This window comes from Aspergillus chevalieri, chromosome 6 (assembly GCF_016861735.1).
Source record: "Aspergillus chevalieri M1 DNA, chromosome 6, nearly complete sequence".
Taxonomy (NCBI): domain Eukaryota; kingdom Fungi; phylum Ascomycota; class Eurotiomycetes; order Eurotiales; family Aspergillaceae; genus Aspergillus; species Aspergillus chevalieri.
The window spans coordinates 81,419-96,745 of record NC_057367.1 but is presented as its reverse complement, the minus strand read 5'-3'; the positions used below and the strand labels follow the sequence as shown (position 1 = coordinate 96,745).

Below are 15,327 nucleotides of genomic sequence, written 5' to 3'. Positions count from 1 at the left end.
GACCCCGTTTCACGGCGTAAAATAGCAACTAAACTAAACTGGCCGGTTGGGACAACCGACCCAACTACTCTTTCCCACATATTTACAATCTCCCTTCTTAAGGAACCATATCTTCCTCGATGTTCTGAAACTGTCGATTCGTTCTTAGCTGAATTCTTCGCCAACAACTTTAGAGATTTAGCTCGGGTTTCGCTTCATAGTCGGTCTGTTCGAGCACCCGTCCATGCTTGCCATGGATGAAGAAAATACCTGGACGGATTTATTTTTCTCTGGCAACCATCCAGAGTTCGTCAAAGCCAAAGAAACCAATGGCGAAAAAGAGTTCCGACCTTTCCATCCAGAAGTCGAAAACTGGATACTAGGAGAACTGGTCGATAAATCAAGACGAACAAATGAGAAAAACATACAGGTGTTCTGGCTTTGGAGCAATGGACGCAAAAAATACATAGGCAAAGTTGTAAGTTGATATAGTTATCCATTGTACGTTTTGCCTGAATTAATAACATTCTAGTTTCCCGACTATACCCAGGAGCAGGCCACAGAGCAGCTTTTCCGTCTCGGATGGTCAAGACGCCAAAATCCACAATTGATAGACGATGCTGTGCACGAATTTGATAGGTTTTGCCGGGAGGCTCGGGCATATAGCCACATTGACCGATTCTGTTCCACCCAGGAAAGAATATATTTCCCAAATTTTTATGGTGTGGTTACCAACATGCAAAGATCTAGATTCTCTTCTGGATATGCGCATCCGCGAGCGATTGTGCTAGAAGCTGTCAAACCGAACTTGTACTCTCGACGTGTTCTTGGTGAGGACACCTCTCAATTGCCTAAAAGCTTCTCAGATATCCTTATGAATCTACCTCTAAGTCCATTTGAACATGAATGGTATTGTTCTTTGCTAAAAGACCGACTTCGTCGCCTGGACGCCTTACATCGGATCGGGGTAACCCATGGAGATGTTAAGGACTGTCATTTTCGACTCCCTGGTGACATTTATGATACAGTCTTATATGACTTCTCCGAGTCATATACATTCTCTGAGAAGCAGCCTTTCAGGGTAAATTCCGGTAAACCTCGGCCCTTGAAACGCATATCAAAGGGTGAACGCGAGCGCGCTAAAATCCAGATTGAACAACGGTAGGGAATAGGCTAAATTTCCTTGTATCATGACTAATGTACACCCAGAGCCATCGCCCGAGATTTTCGTTCCCACCTTATTAAACTGAGTTCACAAAATACTGTTGACGATGCACTGTGGCAGTCGCTGGACACAGAGGAGGAATTGCTGGAGTTGGTTATATTAAAAGTCTACAATCGCCCAGATTGTCAGTTTCTTCCACAAACCTTCGAGACATACACAACTGACTATACTAGATTTTTCAATGCCAACCTTGAATTCCATTTTTCCTTTCCTGGAAACAGTTCGTCCAAAGTCTGACCCGTGCTGGCATATCCGAAGAGGCCGGCTTTTGCATCATTATGAATCAGTTTGGGCGGTTTGCAATGATAAAAGCCAGCCCAATTCAATTATCTTTGATGATGAGGCGCAGTTTAAAACAGTGGAGATGTGCGATAAATCCCACATTATGCTTTGCTTGGTGCCAAAGTGGTGGATTATATCATTGAGAGCGATTCACGATTCAAGCTTGAAGGATACAGGATTCAATGAGAAGCTACAGGAATCTTGCTTGCTTCTTGTATCATCTCGGTGTCCTGGGTATGCTTTTAGTCATGACGAGTTCCTACAAGGAGGAACATCAAAATCAGCACCCAAGAAAAACACGTCTTTTTCACGCGTCAATTGACCGATAGGGGCCTCTAGGCACCTATAAACTACCATGGAGGTACAGGAACTCTGTGGTGGTGGTATATCGCACGCGTCACCCCCCCCCCCCCGGAGTGGGCAACGTGGCCTCCCGGTTCGCGGAAACAGAAGATATGCCAGTCACCCCAACGCCAATCCATTGGCGATCCGGAAACATGATGCAACCTGAATTCAATGAAGGCAGCATGGAGAGTGCGAGCATGGATGAAAATGAGGGCCAGGAACACTGGCAAACCAGAGGATCCAGCAGGGCCCCCAAGCCGGGCCCCAAGCCGGGCCAGTGAGGTCAGAAGTGGAATCAGGCAACGAAAGAGTCTACAAAAGTCATTGATTGGAAGGCCAAAGCATCAAACCTCTTTGCTAGATGTGAGCAAACACGCCCAGGTGTTGGTGGGTGCTTTGGAAGCGGTCCAGAACCAACAACAAGAAGTGTTTCAAATGGTCCAGGAACAGGTACAAGCACACCTAGCAGAGGAGCTGTCCAACTGGAGAGCAGAACAGCAGGTTCATGAAGGGCTCTATCTAGAGCGGGTCACAAAGCTGGAACTGGAAGTTAGCAAGCTTCTCACAGAGCTCACAGAGGCCCAGAACACTATCCAACGAATCAAACCAATGAAGCAGGATACACCAACAACAACCAATGCCCAATCCAGCCAAATGAACCAACACAATAGCGGCGAGATCCCCGAGATAAGGGAAGCAACAAGCCAAAAGTCAAGGCAACAACCCACATTTGCAGACCTAGCTACACTGCTTTCTGTCACGGGCTCGGAATAGTAGATAATAACAAACTGAATTCCTATCTAGACTATTGTAGCCAACTAGCCATCGACGAGAATATCGACTCTGGGGAAGAAAGGAAAAGAGGAAATCTATCTAGGTAATGAAGAGGTTTTAAGAGGATTGTTGGCGACATGACTGGATGGTGTTTGTGATGTATCACCCATTGCCGTAGTGTTGAGCCGCCATGTGAGCTATCATATGTGAGCCGTCACACTTTCCACTAGACCTGGAGGGCAGGAATGGCAGGAGGTCACCAAAAAGAAGCAGAAGAACCGACAAATCCAAGCAGTTGCTGCAGTTAGCCAGCCTGATCCAACCAAGCTTAAGCCAGCCAAAGACAGCCCCAAAGAGGCATGGAGATTCCTATTTCGCCGGGAGGGAGGCAAGGCTGCCCCAAGATCAGAGAGAGAGGATATCATTCTGGCCATCAACCGAGCAGTAGCAAAGGCACACTTCCCAGCATTCATCCGGGTGGTGGATGCAGGATATACCAACACTGGAGCGATCACAATCCTTTTGGAGAAAGGTACCCTAGGCTCTATGCTCCTACCTGACTATAAAGACCTATTGGTCACCGCGGCTCGGCAGGTAGATCCAGCAGTGATATCGGTCGAGCTACCAGAGCAATGGTATCGTGTCAAGGTCCATGGGGTCCCAATCAAACGTTATCTCACCTGTGGCCTGGGTCTGGCCTGTGAAGAGATTGAGCTGGGGACTGAATACCAACTGAAGAGAAACCCAACATGGCTCCGGAGCTCAAAAGAGCTACACAACAGCAACCAAAAGTGCTCAACTATTGTTACAACATCTGAGATTGCGACTGTTGTTACTTTTCTTCTGAGTGATGATTCTGGCTTCGTTACAGGCTCTACCTGGGCTGTCGATGGAGGAGCGAATGCTTGAGATTAACTGTGAACTATAAAACATATTCAGGAGATACCTTCCGCCTGCGAGAATGCAGTTTCCCAGTCATTTTTACTGAACAGAAGGTGTTAAACTGAGCATATATTGTAAAATCCCTCAAACTCAGTCATTCAAGCGATCCTACGCTTTATTCTGATCACAAGCTAGCATGTAGATGCATGTCCATGAAAGACGGATCAATATTTACCTGTGATGTTTCGGTAATATTAACCCTTCTGCTTTTTTTATTCCGTGTATTCTGGACTAATTTTCAAAGTCCTGAAATAAGATTCCTCATGTCCCAAAATAACTTTCGCTTGTCTTGCTTGAGCAAGACTGCGCAAATCGTTTCGGCTTCGATGCCAATCGTTATAGTCCCTTGTCAGAGTGCCAGGGTGGATCCCCTGTTCATAATTTTCCTTAACATGGAAAGCATCTCCTGTAAGCAAGACCGTGCCTGTCTTCTCAAGGTTAAGTTGCATGGCAATGGATCCAGCTGTATGTCCCGGACAGTGATGCAAAATGATACCCTGATAGACCTCAAAAACCTTCCCGGTAAATGTCCTCCAGTTCAAGCGGTCAATAACGAGGTAGTCTTTCAGGTATGGGCCTTGACCTATTCCCGTAGCACATGCCCAAAAGGCATTTTTCAGCTCATCCTCGTGACACCAAATTTCGATGTCTACCAGCAACCTACATTAGCATATTCTATGGCAGCGGGGAACGCACTGACAACTAACCTGTGCCCAAGAAATGCTCCAAACCTCCTGCATGGTCACAATGAAGATGACTCATCACAACTACCTTAACATCGGTGATCTCACCCGCCCCAGTGGCTCTGATAGCCTCCGGAAGTCCGTGTACTGCTTTGTCCCAATTTCTTGGGCCACATTCCAGCGCTTTCGTTCCACAGCTTGTGATAACATCTTCGCAGGAGCCTGTGTCAAAAAGAATGAGGCCTACGTGTGGGTGATAGATCAGAGCTGCAATCATGATCAACTCCCGACGCTCATGCGACTGTGGTGGAAGCCTGACGGCGAACTGATTGGCTCCGGCGAGGACATTTGCTGCATCCAAGTTAACAGTCCCCAGGTTTAAGAGCTGACAGAGACAGAAACGTCAGCACTTTTGTCATTGTCGCGTTTATCTTGTGACTTTACCCATAGCTTCGCTCCATTTGGCATGGCCGTCGAATAGAACGACATCGTGGTTTGATACTGAATAGATTTTCAGCTGCAATGCTCTTGCTCTTGTAATGTCTTTTAAGACTCTTTTAGCTTGGGCAAATGTGGGCGCAATTGTTAATGTATCAATCAAGTTTATTTGCTGTTCTCGCATAATGAGGCGCTTTTAAAGGTGACGGGCGTGGGCGACCCAGTTGTCGGCTCGTGGAGCCATGGAACAACGCTACTGCAGGTTGCAAGTCGCGCGGGGCCCTTGCTAATCTTGCCGAGCCTTATCCATGCCAGCACCGGTTTGGGGCAGGAAGACCGCTTCATGTTGATTAGGGGTACATATTCGACCCAAATGGATTCTAGTATTGCGAATCATTCATCTCGGCATGACGGCAGTGTCTCGGTGAAGAGCATTGGCGATACGCGGCCCTGGTATGGTGGGTACATTGGCAAAAGCTGTACACATCAATGGAAGTGACATAACATTAGCAGTGATACAGGCAGCAGCATTGCAAGTATCGGCTATAAAGCCCGTGACACGCTGTGTGATATAGAGGCTCTTCATTCTTCATGCTTCCCTTTCCAAACACCATACCTGGATCTTCGCCACCGACAGCAGGCAATATGAGGTTGTTCGGAAACACTATCGCCGCCCTTGGCATGATGCTTCCCATTCATCAAATGTCAGCATGGGCACAGAATCTGTCGTACGGAGCCGATAACTTCTACCGCAGCGATATCGTGACGGTTACCCCCGTCACCTTCCAGGATCAATACCGCACGACAATCCGGAGAAATCTTTTTACTCGTCACAATCTGAGTCACAGCGTCGAGTCCCCTGCTGTTATTGTCGGCCATCCAATGGGCGCGGTGAAGGAGCAGAGCGCGAACCTCTACGCGGCGAAATTGGCCGAGCGAGGCTTTGTCACCATCTCGTTGGACCTTCCTTTCTGGGGCGCCAGCGAGGGTGAGCCACGCAACGGGGTATCTCCAGATCTCTATGCAGAAGCATACAGTGCCGCAGTCGACTATCTCGGCACACAGGACTCTATTGATCGTGAGCGGATTGGCGCCCTCGGCATTTGTGGAAGCGGTGGTTTCGTGATCAGTGCAGCGAAGATTGACCCGCGCTTGAAGGCCATCGCAACAGCAAGCATGTACGATATGGGAGCCGTCAACCGCGATGGGCTACGGAAGTCACAGACCCTTGAGCAGCGCAAAGCTATCATCGCCGCGGCAGCCGAGCAGCGCTGGGTCGAGGTGGATGGGGGCGAGGTTCAGTACTCAGGCGGCGTCCCAAGTCAAATAACAGCAAACACGAGCGCGGTTGACCGTGAGTTCTATGACTTCTATTTCACCCCGCGTGGCGAGTTCATTCCTGAAGGCACGAGGCGGGAGCTCGCGACACAACGGACAAAGTCAAGTAACCCGAAGTTCATGAACTTCTACCGATTCAATGATATTGATTCGATTTCGCCCCGCCCTCTTCTATTCATCGCAGGCGACCAGGCACACTCGCGTGAGTTCAGCGAGTACGCTTATGCGCGTGCAAGGGAACCAAAGGAGCTGTTCTGGGTGGCAGGCGCCGGTCACGTCGACCTCTATGATCGTGTGGGCCTCATCCCTTTCGATAAGCTCACCCAATTCTTCCGGGTGAACCTTCGTTAGAGGACTCTCCATCTCATTGCGAGTCGAGATTCCGTCGCTAATTTACTACTTCTGATTGGGCTCCTGGCTGTTTGCCGCGCAAGGTACGAAGACAGTTAACGTAATCCCGTAATCGACCACCGAGTAGCTCTGAATTCCATGAATTTTCCCCCGCATTACTATCATTACTCTCATTTCTACATTCTCATCCCATTTTCAGCATGGAAAGCCAATCAAAAGAAAGCCGAATTCAAATGGCATTCAATGCCTATAAGAAAGGCCAATTTAAAACCAAAAAAGCAGCTGCTCTGGCCTTTGGCATCCCCCAGTCCACTCTCCGACGTCGCATAGGAGGAACCACTTCGAGATCGGAAAAGATTGCGAATTGCAGAAAATTATCAGAAACTCAGCACTTGTGGCTACCTAATTGAAAAACCTGGCCTTTATGTTGAAAATATGGCTATTTTTCTGTGATAAATTCAATCTACTGTCATCATCTTGCAGTATTCAACATGCCCTTTCCTTTCCTGAACAAGGTGGACAAAAAAGAAAGTCCAGCAGAAGCCAACAGAGCAGGATCTCCACCTGGGAGATTTCTATCAACATAAACTCTCCGAGTTCCATTCATATCAATTAGTTTTTGCCGATGAATCCGGATGTGACAAGCGAACTGGATATAAACTGACTGGTTCGTCTGCATTTGGCGTGACGCCGGTCCAAGTATCTAAATTTCATAAGCCAGCGGTACCAGAAACTGACTGCCAGCATATGCTCAAGATGGCGTTATCTTGTCTCCTATTTTCAAAAGGTCCAACCCTTGCTTCGTTCTTCGAATCTTTTATCGAGCAGCTTCTCCAGTACTGTGGGAGATGGCCGGAGCCTAAATCCATCTTGGTCATGGATAATGCGTCTTTCATCACTCAGGCCGAGTCAATAGCATTGATGCAGGAGTCAAGCTATTGTACCTACCACCCTACTCATGAGACTTCAACCCTATTGAAGAGTTTTTCTTTTTCTTTTTTTTTTCGAACTGAAGGGTTACATCAAGAAAGGCCAGAATATGAGGAGGATCCTGATCAAGGGTTTCATTCCTTCCTTCGGCGGTGCCTTAATGATGTTGGTGCGGGATAGGAGAGTGCCCAAAGGCCACTTATGACCATACAGGCATAACATTAGAGAAGACATAGATTGGTTCTGTGTTTGACAATGACCGGTAAAGGTATTTACCAGGCTAGAGGTATTGATTATCTTTTCTTTTTTCCCTTTTCTTTGAGTTCACGAACTCTATCCAGAAAGTATCTTTCTCAGCCAGATTCTTGCGTCATTTTAATGTCAGAAGATCATCCAGAGAGTTCCGGAGGCTTAAAAGAAGGAAAGTCTAGCCCTATTCTTATTTCCCTTTTCCTCCTTCAATTTGTTTAATTTCACCGGACCATCATGGATAATCACACCCAACTCGAAAAGGAACTGGAAAACCTTCTTGATTATCACTTTAGTGACCGTCATTTGTTAGAAGAGCTCTTACAATCAGCTGGATCTTCTGTCTCTGATCCTACTGACCATGGAGATCGACATGGTAATAAGTGTCTTGCTCTTCTCGGCGAATCAGTCTTATCGACGGTCCTTCTAGAGCAATGGTATGAAAGCGGCCAAAGCACTGCAAAGTCATCATCAAACAACCTAAACCCAGGAATCAAGACTAACTCCTAACAACGGATTGGCAACGCCTATTAAGGACACCTGCAAGCAATGACGCGTTGAGCTCTAAAGCAGAAGCACTGAACTTAAATAGGTTCATTATCAAAAACCCCGCTCACCATGGCGGTATGCCAGAAAGTACTCTTCCACAGTTGAATCGATCCTCGGCGCCGTTTGGATTGGTTCAAACAGAAATTCAGACCAAGTCTTTCATGTCATGAAGGAACTGGAATTGTACTAGTATCCTAACGTCGTCAGGGTGTAAAATAGCAGAAAATTTTACTATCTTGGGAACACGCGCGAACAATCTGATAAATCCTGGTCATGATGGAATAAAAGACTTGGCCTGACAAATTCTGGACCCAGTGTTTGAAGTGTTCCCTATTTTTACGACTAGCGGCTGTCCATCGGCCATATGAAGCGCTCCAAGACCCTACCTAAACGCGCAATTAGAACAGGCTATTAGGCACTGACATGTATCAAAAAGTCCTCAAAACCTGTCACATGTTAAGAAATCATTAACTTTTAAAACAAATACTCCACGCTATTCCTTGAATGTGCGCACATTTCATGGTTCCCACTCTAGGTTTGGCCTATGGAGGGTTTGAATGTACAACAAAGTTAATATCTAATCAAGATTTCATTCAATAATTGTTTTATTGCAAAATATGGGCCACTGTATCCTGTATATTCCTCTGAAAGATTTACTCAGCAAAGTCTTCGAGAATTCCAACGTGCTCCCCATAGGACAATTTCCTTAAATTTGTTAGAATAGAGTGATACAATACTGCATACAGATACTAGTGCTTCATTCTGATTCAATCTTCTTAACCCTTTTACCCCAGTTTTGCTGTCACCGATTAGGCCAGGATAGGCAGGCGTTAAAGGTAATGAAGATCTGTATGAAACAATATGAAGTCAACCAAGACTATTCCTCAACGTGATAACAATTTGAGGGTGCTACCGAGGAAGACAATGATGAAAAGCAATGATTATTATTGTGTATGACTGTCTTGTAAGATGAATAATGGGATCATCAGAAGGACATTGAGGCAGGAGAGAGAGATGAGTTGAGTTGAGATCACCAAACGCTGCAGTGCATGGAGTATATCATCGACAAAAATCATGATTTGGGCTTTATCAAAGGACATTAAAATGCAGACCATAGCTTTTCATCGAGTCCTTGGATTTTCCAGCAACTCGTGGACAGGGATATTCTCCAGCTCTGCCACATAACGTTGACCGCTTAACTCGCTCGGTTTGTCTGAAGACAGAACGGGGCCGGATTGTATCACTGATGCTTCTGTAGTGGGTGTTCCCTCTTGAGGGGGTTGCTTCTGTGATCGGCGACGCATGAAATACCAAAGCAAGACAAGGATGATTGCTAAACCAGCAACACCACCAACCACGCCACCTGCGATAGCGCCCGAATTTGAAGTAGAAGAGCAAGTTGATTCAATGTTGTCTAGTTATATCAGAAGTGGGATCATATCAAGTAAGCAGGATATGAATATTACCAGGAGTAATTCTCGGCTGCCACAACAAATCAGAATTATCAGGAGCAAAGGAATTCTCACACCCGACCCCAGTTCCATTGCTGTTGGCAAGAAACCCATCATAACCCTTCAAACAACAGAAAAATCCATTGTCCTTAGTGTTTCGGAAAAGAAGCCAGCTGCTGTCGGCACAGTGTCTTGAGTTGCCGAGTTCCTCCCTACAGTCAGTGTTCTCCGGACAACACGCGCCATCATTTTCATTGCTGGGCTTGGGACAGCACCGGTGGAATCCGCCCCATGTCTCAGTAGTGCCTACTTCATCTTCGTGGCAGGTGCCGCGTCTGCGTAGTGCGAACCCGTAAGGTGGACACAAGTCAGACATGACGGGGAAGAAAGAAACGAAATAATTAAAAATGAATTAAGTAGAGTAGTATACATGCGCCATGTATACTAACTAGCAGGGGTGGAGGGGGGAAATAGGACAGAAAGGGTAATGATAAAAGTTTGGAAAATGTGAGATTTCAAAGGTCAACAGAAGCGAGAAAAGCAGAAAGAAGGAAACCTAGGTGAAGCTGAGGAGTCATCCACTAATAAATGCACTTTGTATCTGGGCTTACATTGGCAATATCATACTCACTTCCATGTCGATCTGCTGCACATGATGTAGAACACGAAAAGCAAACGCAACAATTTAAGCCAGATGAGAGGGGCTGGTCTATGGACACCCGGTTGGTGGTCAACATCAAATGGTGGAGATATCAATCTGGAAATGATAGGACAAGGCAGACTATTGAGATCAAATTTGGTAATGATTTTGCACCGCTTGAACCTTGGCTACAGCAAGCCGCCCCTTCATTGTATACGAGGTCGACCTCAGTATGTTTGCTAGTGCGGGCATACAGCAGGCTTTGAATGCCAGAGGCTACTATACAAGTAAGCAAGATATCTTATCCCCGCTTACAGTCTGGTCACGTTGGTTCGTATGTCGCGCAGACGACAATAGAAAAAGTCCCATGTTAATTGAGACTGAGTTTGCATTATGGAACACTGTCACGGCGTCAGCCGCTTGTTAGTACCCGGCGGGCTGCTGTCAGACCGCCTTTGCTTAGCGCCCAGTAGTTATACCCATGTAGTTAAACCCTGCTCAACCCTGCTAAACCCTGCCGATTACCTAGTTCTCGGCACCCCGCCCGGTTGACGGGGGGACCAAAACCCTCAACCCCAAGAACTCGCCTATATGAGCGCCAAAGGAGCCGCCCAGCCAGCTGATACCCAATCAGAACACTCACACTTCCTGCTTGGAAACCGCAGTGTAGCCATCGACGAGGATATTGAATATGGAGAGGGAAGAAGAAAGGAACCTATCTACAGGGGGGGTAAAGAAAAAGAGTTTTATCTATGGGTTCTGTAACCGCGCTGGGTGCTTCCTTTGTTTGCTTGGATGGCGGCGTCTTTTGATATCGGCCACTGAGGCGACGTTGAGCCGTCGAGCTGTCACAGGTCCCCTGGAGGAAGGCCTCCCAGCACTCCCGTTTTGCTCGTCGAATGGCCTTGTAGTATGTCTGCCTGGCTGCCCTATGGGGGGCTCATCCCTTATATGGCCCTGTTGCCACTGCTTCCGGGCACTTGCATAGAGCCTTCGGGTCTCCCCGGAGTCACCCCACCGGCGCTTAAAGAATGGGGTCACCCGGGTAGGTTTTGCATTGGAGCGTCGACGTCATAAAAGCCTTGTGATTCTCTTCCAGAGCTTGACGTGTCATCAGCTACGATTCAAAGCAATTTCCCGTGTCAGCCTCAGCAGCGGCGTCTTTTTTTTCGGGGGGGCGTGTTGGCAGTAATGATGATTCTCGATTAATTCGTTCGATTAGACCCGCGGGGGTCCACCCTCTCACCCGGCACGGAATATACGACGGACAGAGCAGCACTGCCTACCTAGTAGCTACGCTAGTTCTATTTACACATTGGCGACACTCCCACGCGGAGTTCACAGAGATAGGCCCGCAAAGCGGGAGTAACTGGATATTGGGGTTGAGGCTGTTAATTATTTTTTCTTTTTTTTTTAGGTGGGGCAGATCTTTCGGTGGAAATGAGACTTCTGCAGCCATTCATGAAAGTCTCTCGTCCCTGATTTCGAACACAGGATCTCATCCACCTGCCTTTAGCCCCAAGGGTGCGGAGAGGGGTTGCGCCCACTTTAGCAGTAGTAGAAGTGATGAGGGGACTTTGGGCGTCCACAAGAGCGGTTTATTTTTGCGTCCCCATGTCTGAAACGTTCGTGGTATTGTTCCCAATCGCCATGGCCTGTTAGGGCGGCGAGGAGCCGGCCAAGGGTGGTCCTGGGGAGGCAGAGCTCATGGCGCCGCTTGTCTATCTTGATGGCAAGGTCCCTGTACTGCTGGGGTGAGTTCTCAGCCCAATAAGATTCAAAACGGTGCCATTTCTTCTTCAGGATCCTTTGTGCCCAGGCCAGCCTTGCAGGTTGGGGGTTTGTGGGGATAGGTGGGGAGAGGTGGGGAGCTTGCACCTCTTTTTGCTTGGGCATCTGCCCGTTTATTCCCCTCAATTTCAGCATGTCCAGGGATCCAGTGGACTTGGACCCGGCCTGGAGGGATGGCTTGACAGCGGGAGGAGCGTCTGGGCCAGGAATCCGCAGCATCTTGGAAGGCCTGGAGGGTGAGACGTTGTTCGAGGCGTTCCTGAATCCATTTCGAGTAATATGATAAGAACGAATCAAACTTGACTTCGGGCCGCCCAAACGCCGCTAGTCAGGTGGCCTTTGGGTTTATATAAGCAATCTGAAGTGGATAGTTAGCTCAGGATCGGGGAATCAGGAGCCGATAATCCGACTGCACGAGGCTATATGGTGTACGAAGGATAGAGGGTTTAATATATGCCGAAAGGATTGATATTGAAGCCTGTAGCAACCATACGGAGTGCAAGAGCTTGAGTGCTTGAGTATCTAAAAATACAGTCACGTTGGCATCCTTATAGAAAAGATGAATAGTGTCAGAACTGTTCTAGAAAGATACAAGGCATAAAATGAAGGGAAAAACCGATTCTAAAGCGAAACAACAGCCCATTTATGCCAAATAGTCTTTTGGAATACTGTTTGGTTTCGCAAGGCCATCTCACCCAGTCATCACCCTTGAGCAGCAAAGAGGAAGGGCAAAAATAAATATTTCTTAGTGAGAAGGAAAAAAAAACATACAACAGCCGGGATTCGCTGGTGGTCACCCACCCAACTACTAACCGGCCGGCGTGTGGCTTAAGTACGGCTGAGCGGACGGGAAGCCCTGTTCTCCACACCCTATGGTCGTATGTGCTGATTTTTATTGCAAAATGGTTGTTAGCGGTTAATTTGTGGTCGAGGGGTGAGCATGGTAAGTGCACTATAGAGAGGGTTCGTATTCAGCATGAGAACAATAATGAACTTTTTTTTGTCCTTTTCTTTCATGGAATGGTAACATGATGCATCGCCTTTACCAGAATCCCATACCAATAGTACATCTACCCCTCCGTAGATGGCACATTAGCCCCCTTGAATCCAAGTATTCCCAGCCACCGTGAACCTGCCCGAGCCAATCGAAAGAACAACAATGCAATCTGAGGTGGGAGATACGATATGGAAATTGGTATTGCGAACATTGCCCTCCTTCAGCTGAGGTCTGAACTCAGATATACATACACTCTCACATATCTCTGTTCTTGCCGAATACTCCAATGTTCCACAAAAGTCACTTTGGTTCAGGCTCGGACCAGTCAAGCAATCACCAGGTACCTTTTCGTCAACGCCATGAATCATTGTAAGATAGACAATATTGCAAATACACAATTCCAATTGCGGTAGTTCTTATGAACCATATTCAGCTAGCCACATTCAAAAAGCGCCACTTTCCTCTGCCAATGTGATGAAGATGGATAATACGTGGCGCGGGCTATTTCCCCCTCAGCTGAACCTCAAACATATATAATAACAGGCCTCAAGCCTCCAATAAGTCTACAATAGCATCTACAGCGCATATCTTTACTCTGCACCAGACCACTCAGTCAAGCAGAACACTTCTGTACAAAATGCCCGAATAGCATTTGTGAATAGGAGTGACATTGAGATTTCTAAGTAGCCTCAAGTAGGGTTCTGAAGCTTTTATCTTCTTTCCAATTATCCACAGGCTCATTGATCTCAGCTTAACTGCTCTCACTATTTCAGCATAGAGATTTATGAATAAGTACATTATAAACCAACAAACCGTAACAAGTTTAGCCAGGAGGTCTTAATATCGTTATGGCTTTGTCACGCCACCTGGATACGCGACACACGAGATATCTGAAGCGGGTAGCTCAGGAATCGGGGATGGAATGCAAAAAGTATACGGAGGTTGACTACTAACCACCCGGCAGACTAGAGATTGCACATCACAGGTGTAGGAAGGCTTCTTACCCATTCAACTTCACAAGTTATTCCCGGGCTCAATACATATCGAGAATATAACCGAGGATATATAATGCAATGCAATTCATTCATGACGCCATCTGTAGAGGCTTGGACTATCGCTAAAAAGAAAACAAAAATAACTATTTACAAGAATCTTCACACATCGTACACTGTTCACGTATGCTTTTATAGCTTCTGCTGCTGCTGCTGCTGCTGCTGCCCCTTGCTCTTGCTAAACCGCTCAAACGACGACACCGGGGGCGCCGAGTTGGGGTTGGGGTGGTGCTTCTTCAGAGCCATCTTGACGGGGTAGTCAAGATCAAGCGAGGCCTTGGGATCGTCAGTCTTGGGCTTGAAATCCACGACGAGATCGTTCTTGACAGCAAACACCGAGTCGATGCCCAGGTGGGGGTCGTCGCTGGGGTAAATCTGGTTGATGACGGTGGCATAGTCGGGGTGGGTGATCATCAGGTGGATGTGAGCGGGACGCATGGGCGAGCGGTCCATGACGTTGAGGAGCACACCGGCGGGGCCGTCGGTGGGCAGCGAGTATGGAGTCGGGTGGTAGCAGTACCAGTAAAACTCGCCCTTCTCGTTGGACCGGAACTTGCCGCGCAGGTTGTTCTCAGACTGGTTCGGGTCCTGGAAGTCGTACTGGCCGTTGGCAGAGGCTTGCCAGATATCAAGGACGGCGCCCTCGATGGGCGCGCCGGTCTCCATGTCTCTAAGCACACCGTGCATGAAGGTGACCTTTCCGTCGGGGTTAGGATCCTGAATAATGCTGTCGCCGAGGGCGCGGAAGGGAGCATTGGGCGACCAGAAGGGGCCGAGAATGACGTTGGAGGTGGGAGTGACACCCTCGTCGGTGACGATCTTGTTGGCGATCTCGTCGACGAGCGATTCGAGACCGATAACGTCGCAGATACGGTGGCATTCGTTGCGGATGGGAGTGCTGATTTTGCCGATGGAGTTGATGAACTCGACACCAAGCATCCACTCGGCCGGAGTGAGCTCGACCTCACGAGCAAAGTCGTGGATGTGCTTAATCAAAGAACCCAAGATGACGCGAGTGCGCTCAGGGACCTTAGGTCCCATGGCGTTAATGACATAGGGAGTGAAGTCGGGGTCGAACTGGCGGTTGGCGGACATTTTGTATGGATGATATGTATGGGTATGGGATATGGTATTCGGGTATATATGAGGAATGAATGAGAAAGAACAGGATGAAGAGAAAGAATACTTCTCGAGGATTGAGATCTAGATAAATATAAGACTTTGGGCAAGCCGGGGATGGCAACGGCAAATTTATCGGCTACATGGCCTTGAGGCAGCTTGCAACAGTGAAAAGCTACATGCCGAAGGTTT

The 15,327-nt window shown here is 47.6% G+C and overlaps 5 protein-coding genes across 5 annotated transcripts; 3 read left to right on the top strand and 2 right to left on the bottom strand.

Moving 5' to 3' along the window:
- Window positions 1-1,841: 1,841 nt before the first annotated feature.
- Window positions 1,842-2,605, top strand: ACHE_60044A (uncharacterized protein; the record flags this gene model as incomplete). The annotated part of the gene is made up of 2 exons (XM_043281174.1): window positions 1,842-1,869; window positions 2,193-2,605. 2 exons carry the CDS (start codon window positions 1,842-1,844, stop codon window positions 2,603-2,605), a joined length of 441 nt encoding a protein of 146 aa, XP_043138680.1.
- Window positions 2,606-2,750: 145 nt separating this feature from the next.
- ACHE_60043A (uncharacterized protein) lies at window positions 2,751-3,514 on the top strand (the record flags this gene model as incomplete). Its single annotated transcript, XM_043281173.1, has 2 exons — window positions 2,751-2,755; window positions 2,836-3,514. The coding sequence occupies 2 exons, from the start codon at window positions 2,751-2,753 to the stop codon at window positions 3,512-3,514; spliced, it is 684 nt and encodes a 227-aa protein (XP_043138679.1).
- A 245-nt stretch (window positions 3,515-3,759) lies between these two features.
- On the bottom strand, window positions 3,760-4,719 carry ACHE_60042S (N-acyl homoserine lactonase family protein; the record flags this gene model as incomplete). Its single annotated transcript, XM_043281172.1, has 3 exons — window positions 3,760-4,196; window positions 4,255-4,615; window positions 4,675-4,719. 3 exons carry the CDS (start codon window positions 4,717-4,719, stop codon window positions 3,760-3,762), a joined length of 843 nt encoding a protein of 280 aa, XP_043138678.1.
- Window positions 4,720-5,313: 594 nt separating this feature from the next.
- ACHE_60041A (alpha/beta hydrolase) lies at window positions 5,314-6,357 on the top strand (the record flags this gene model as incomplete). The annotated part of the gene is made up of 1 exon (XM_043281171.1): window positions 5,314-6,357. One exon carries the CDS (start codon window positions 5,314-5,316, stop codon window positions 6,355-6,357), a length of 1,044 nt encoding a protein of 347 aa, XP_043138677.1.
- A 7,791-nt stretch (window positions 6,358-14,148) lies between these two features.
- On the bottom strand, window positions 14,149-15,111 carry ACHE_60040S (putative catechol dioxygenase; the record flags this gene model as incomplete). The annotated part of the gene is made up of 1 exon (XM_043281170.1): window positions 14,149-15,111. One exon carries the CDS (start codon window positions 15,109-15,111, stop codon window positions 14,149-14,151), a length of 963 nt encoding a protein of 320 aa, XP_043138676.1.
- Between the last annotated feature and the right edge of the window lie 216 nt (window positions 15,112-15,327).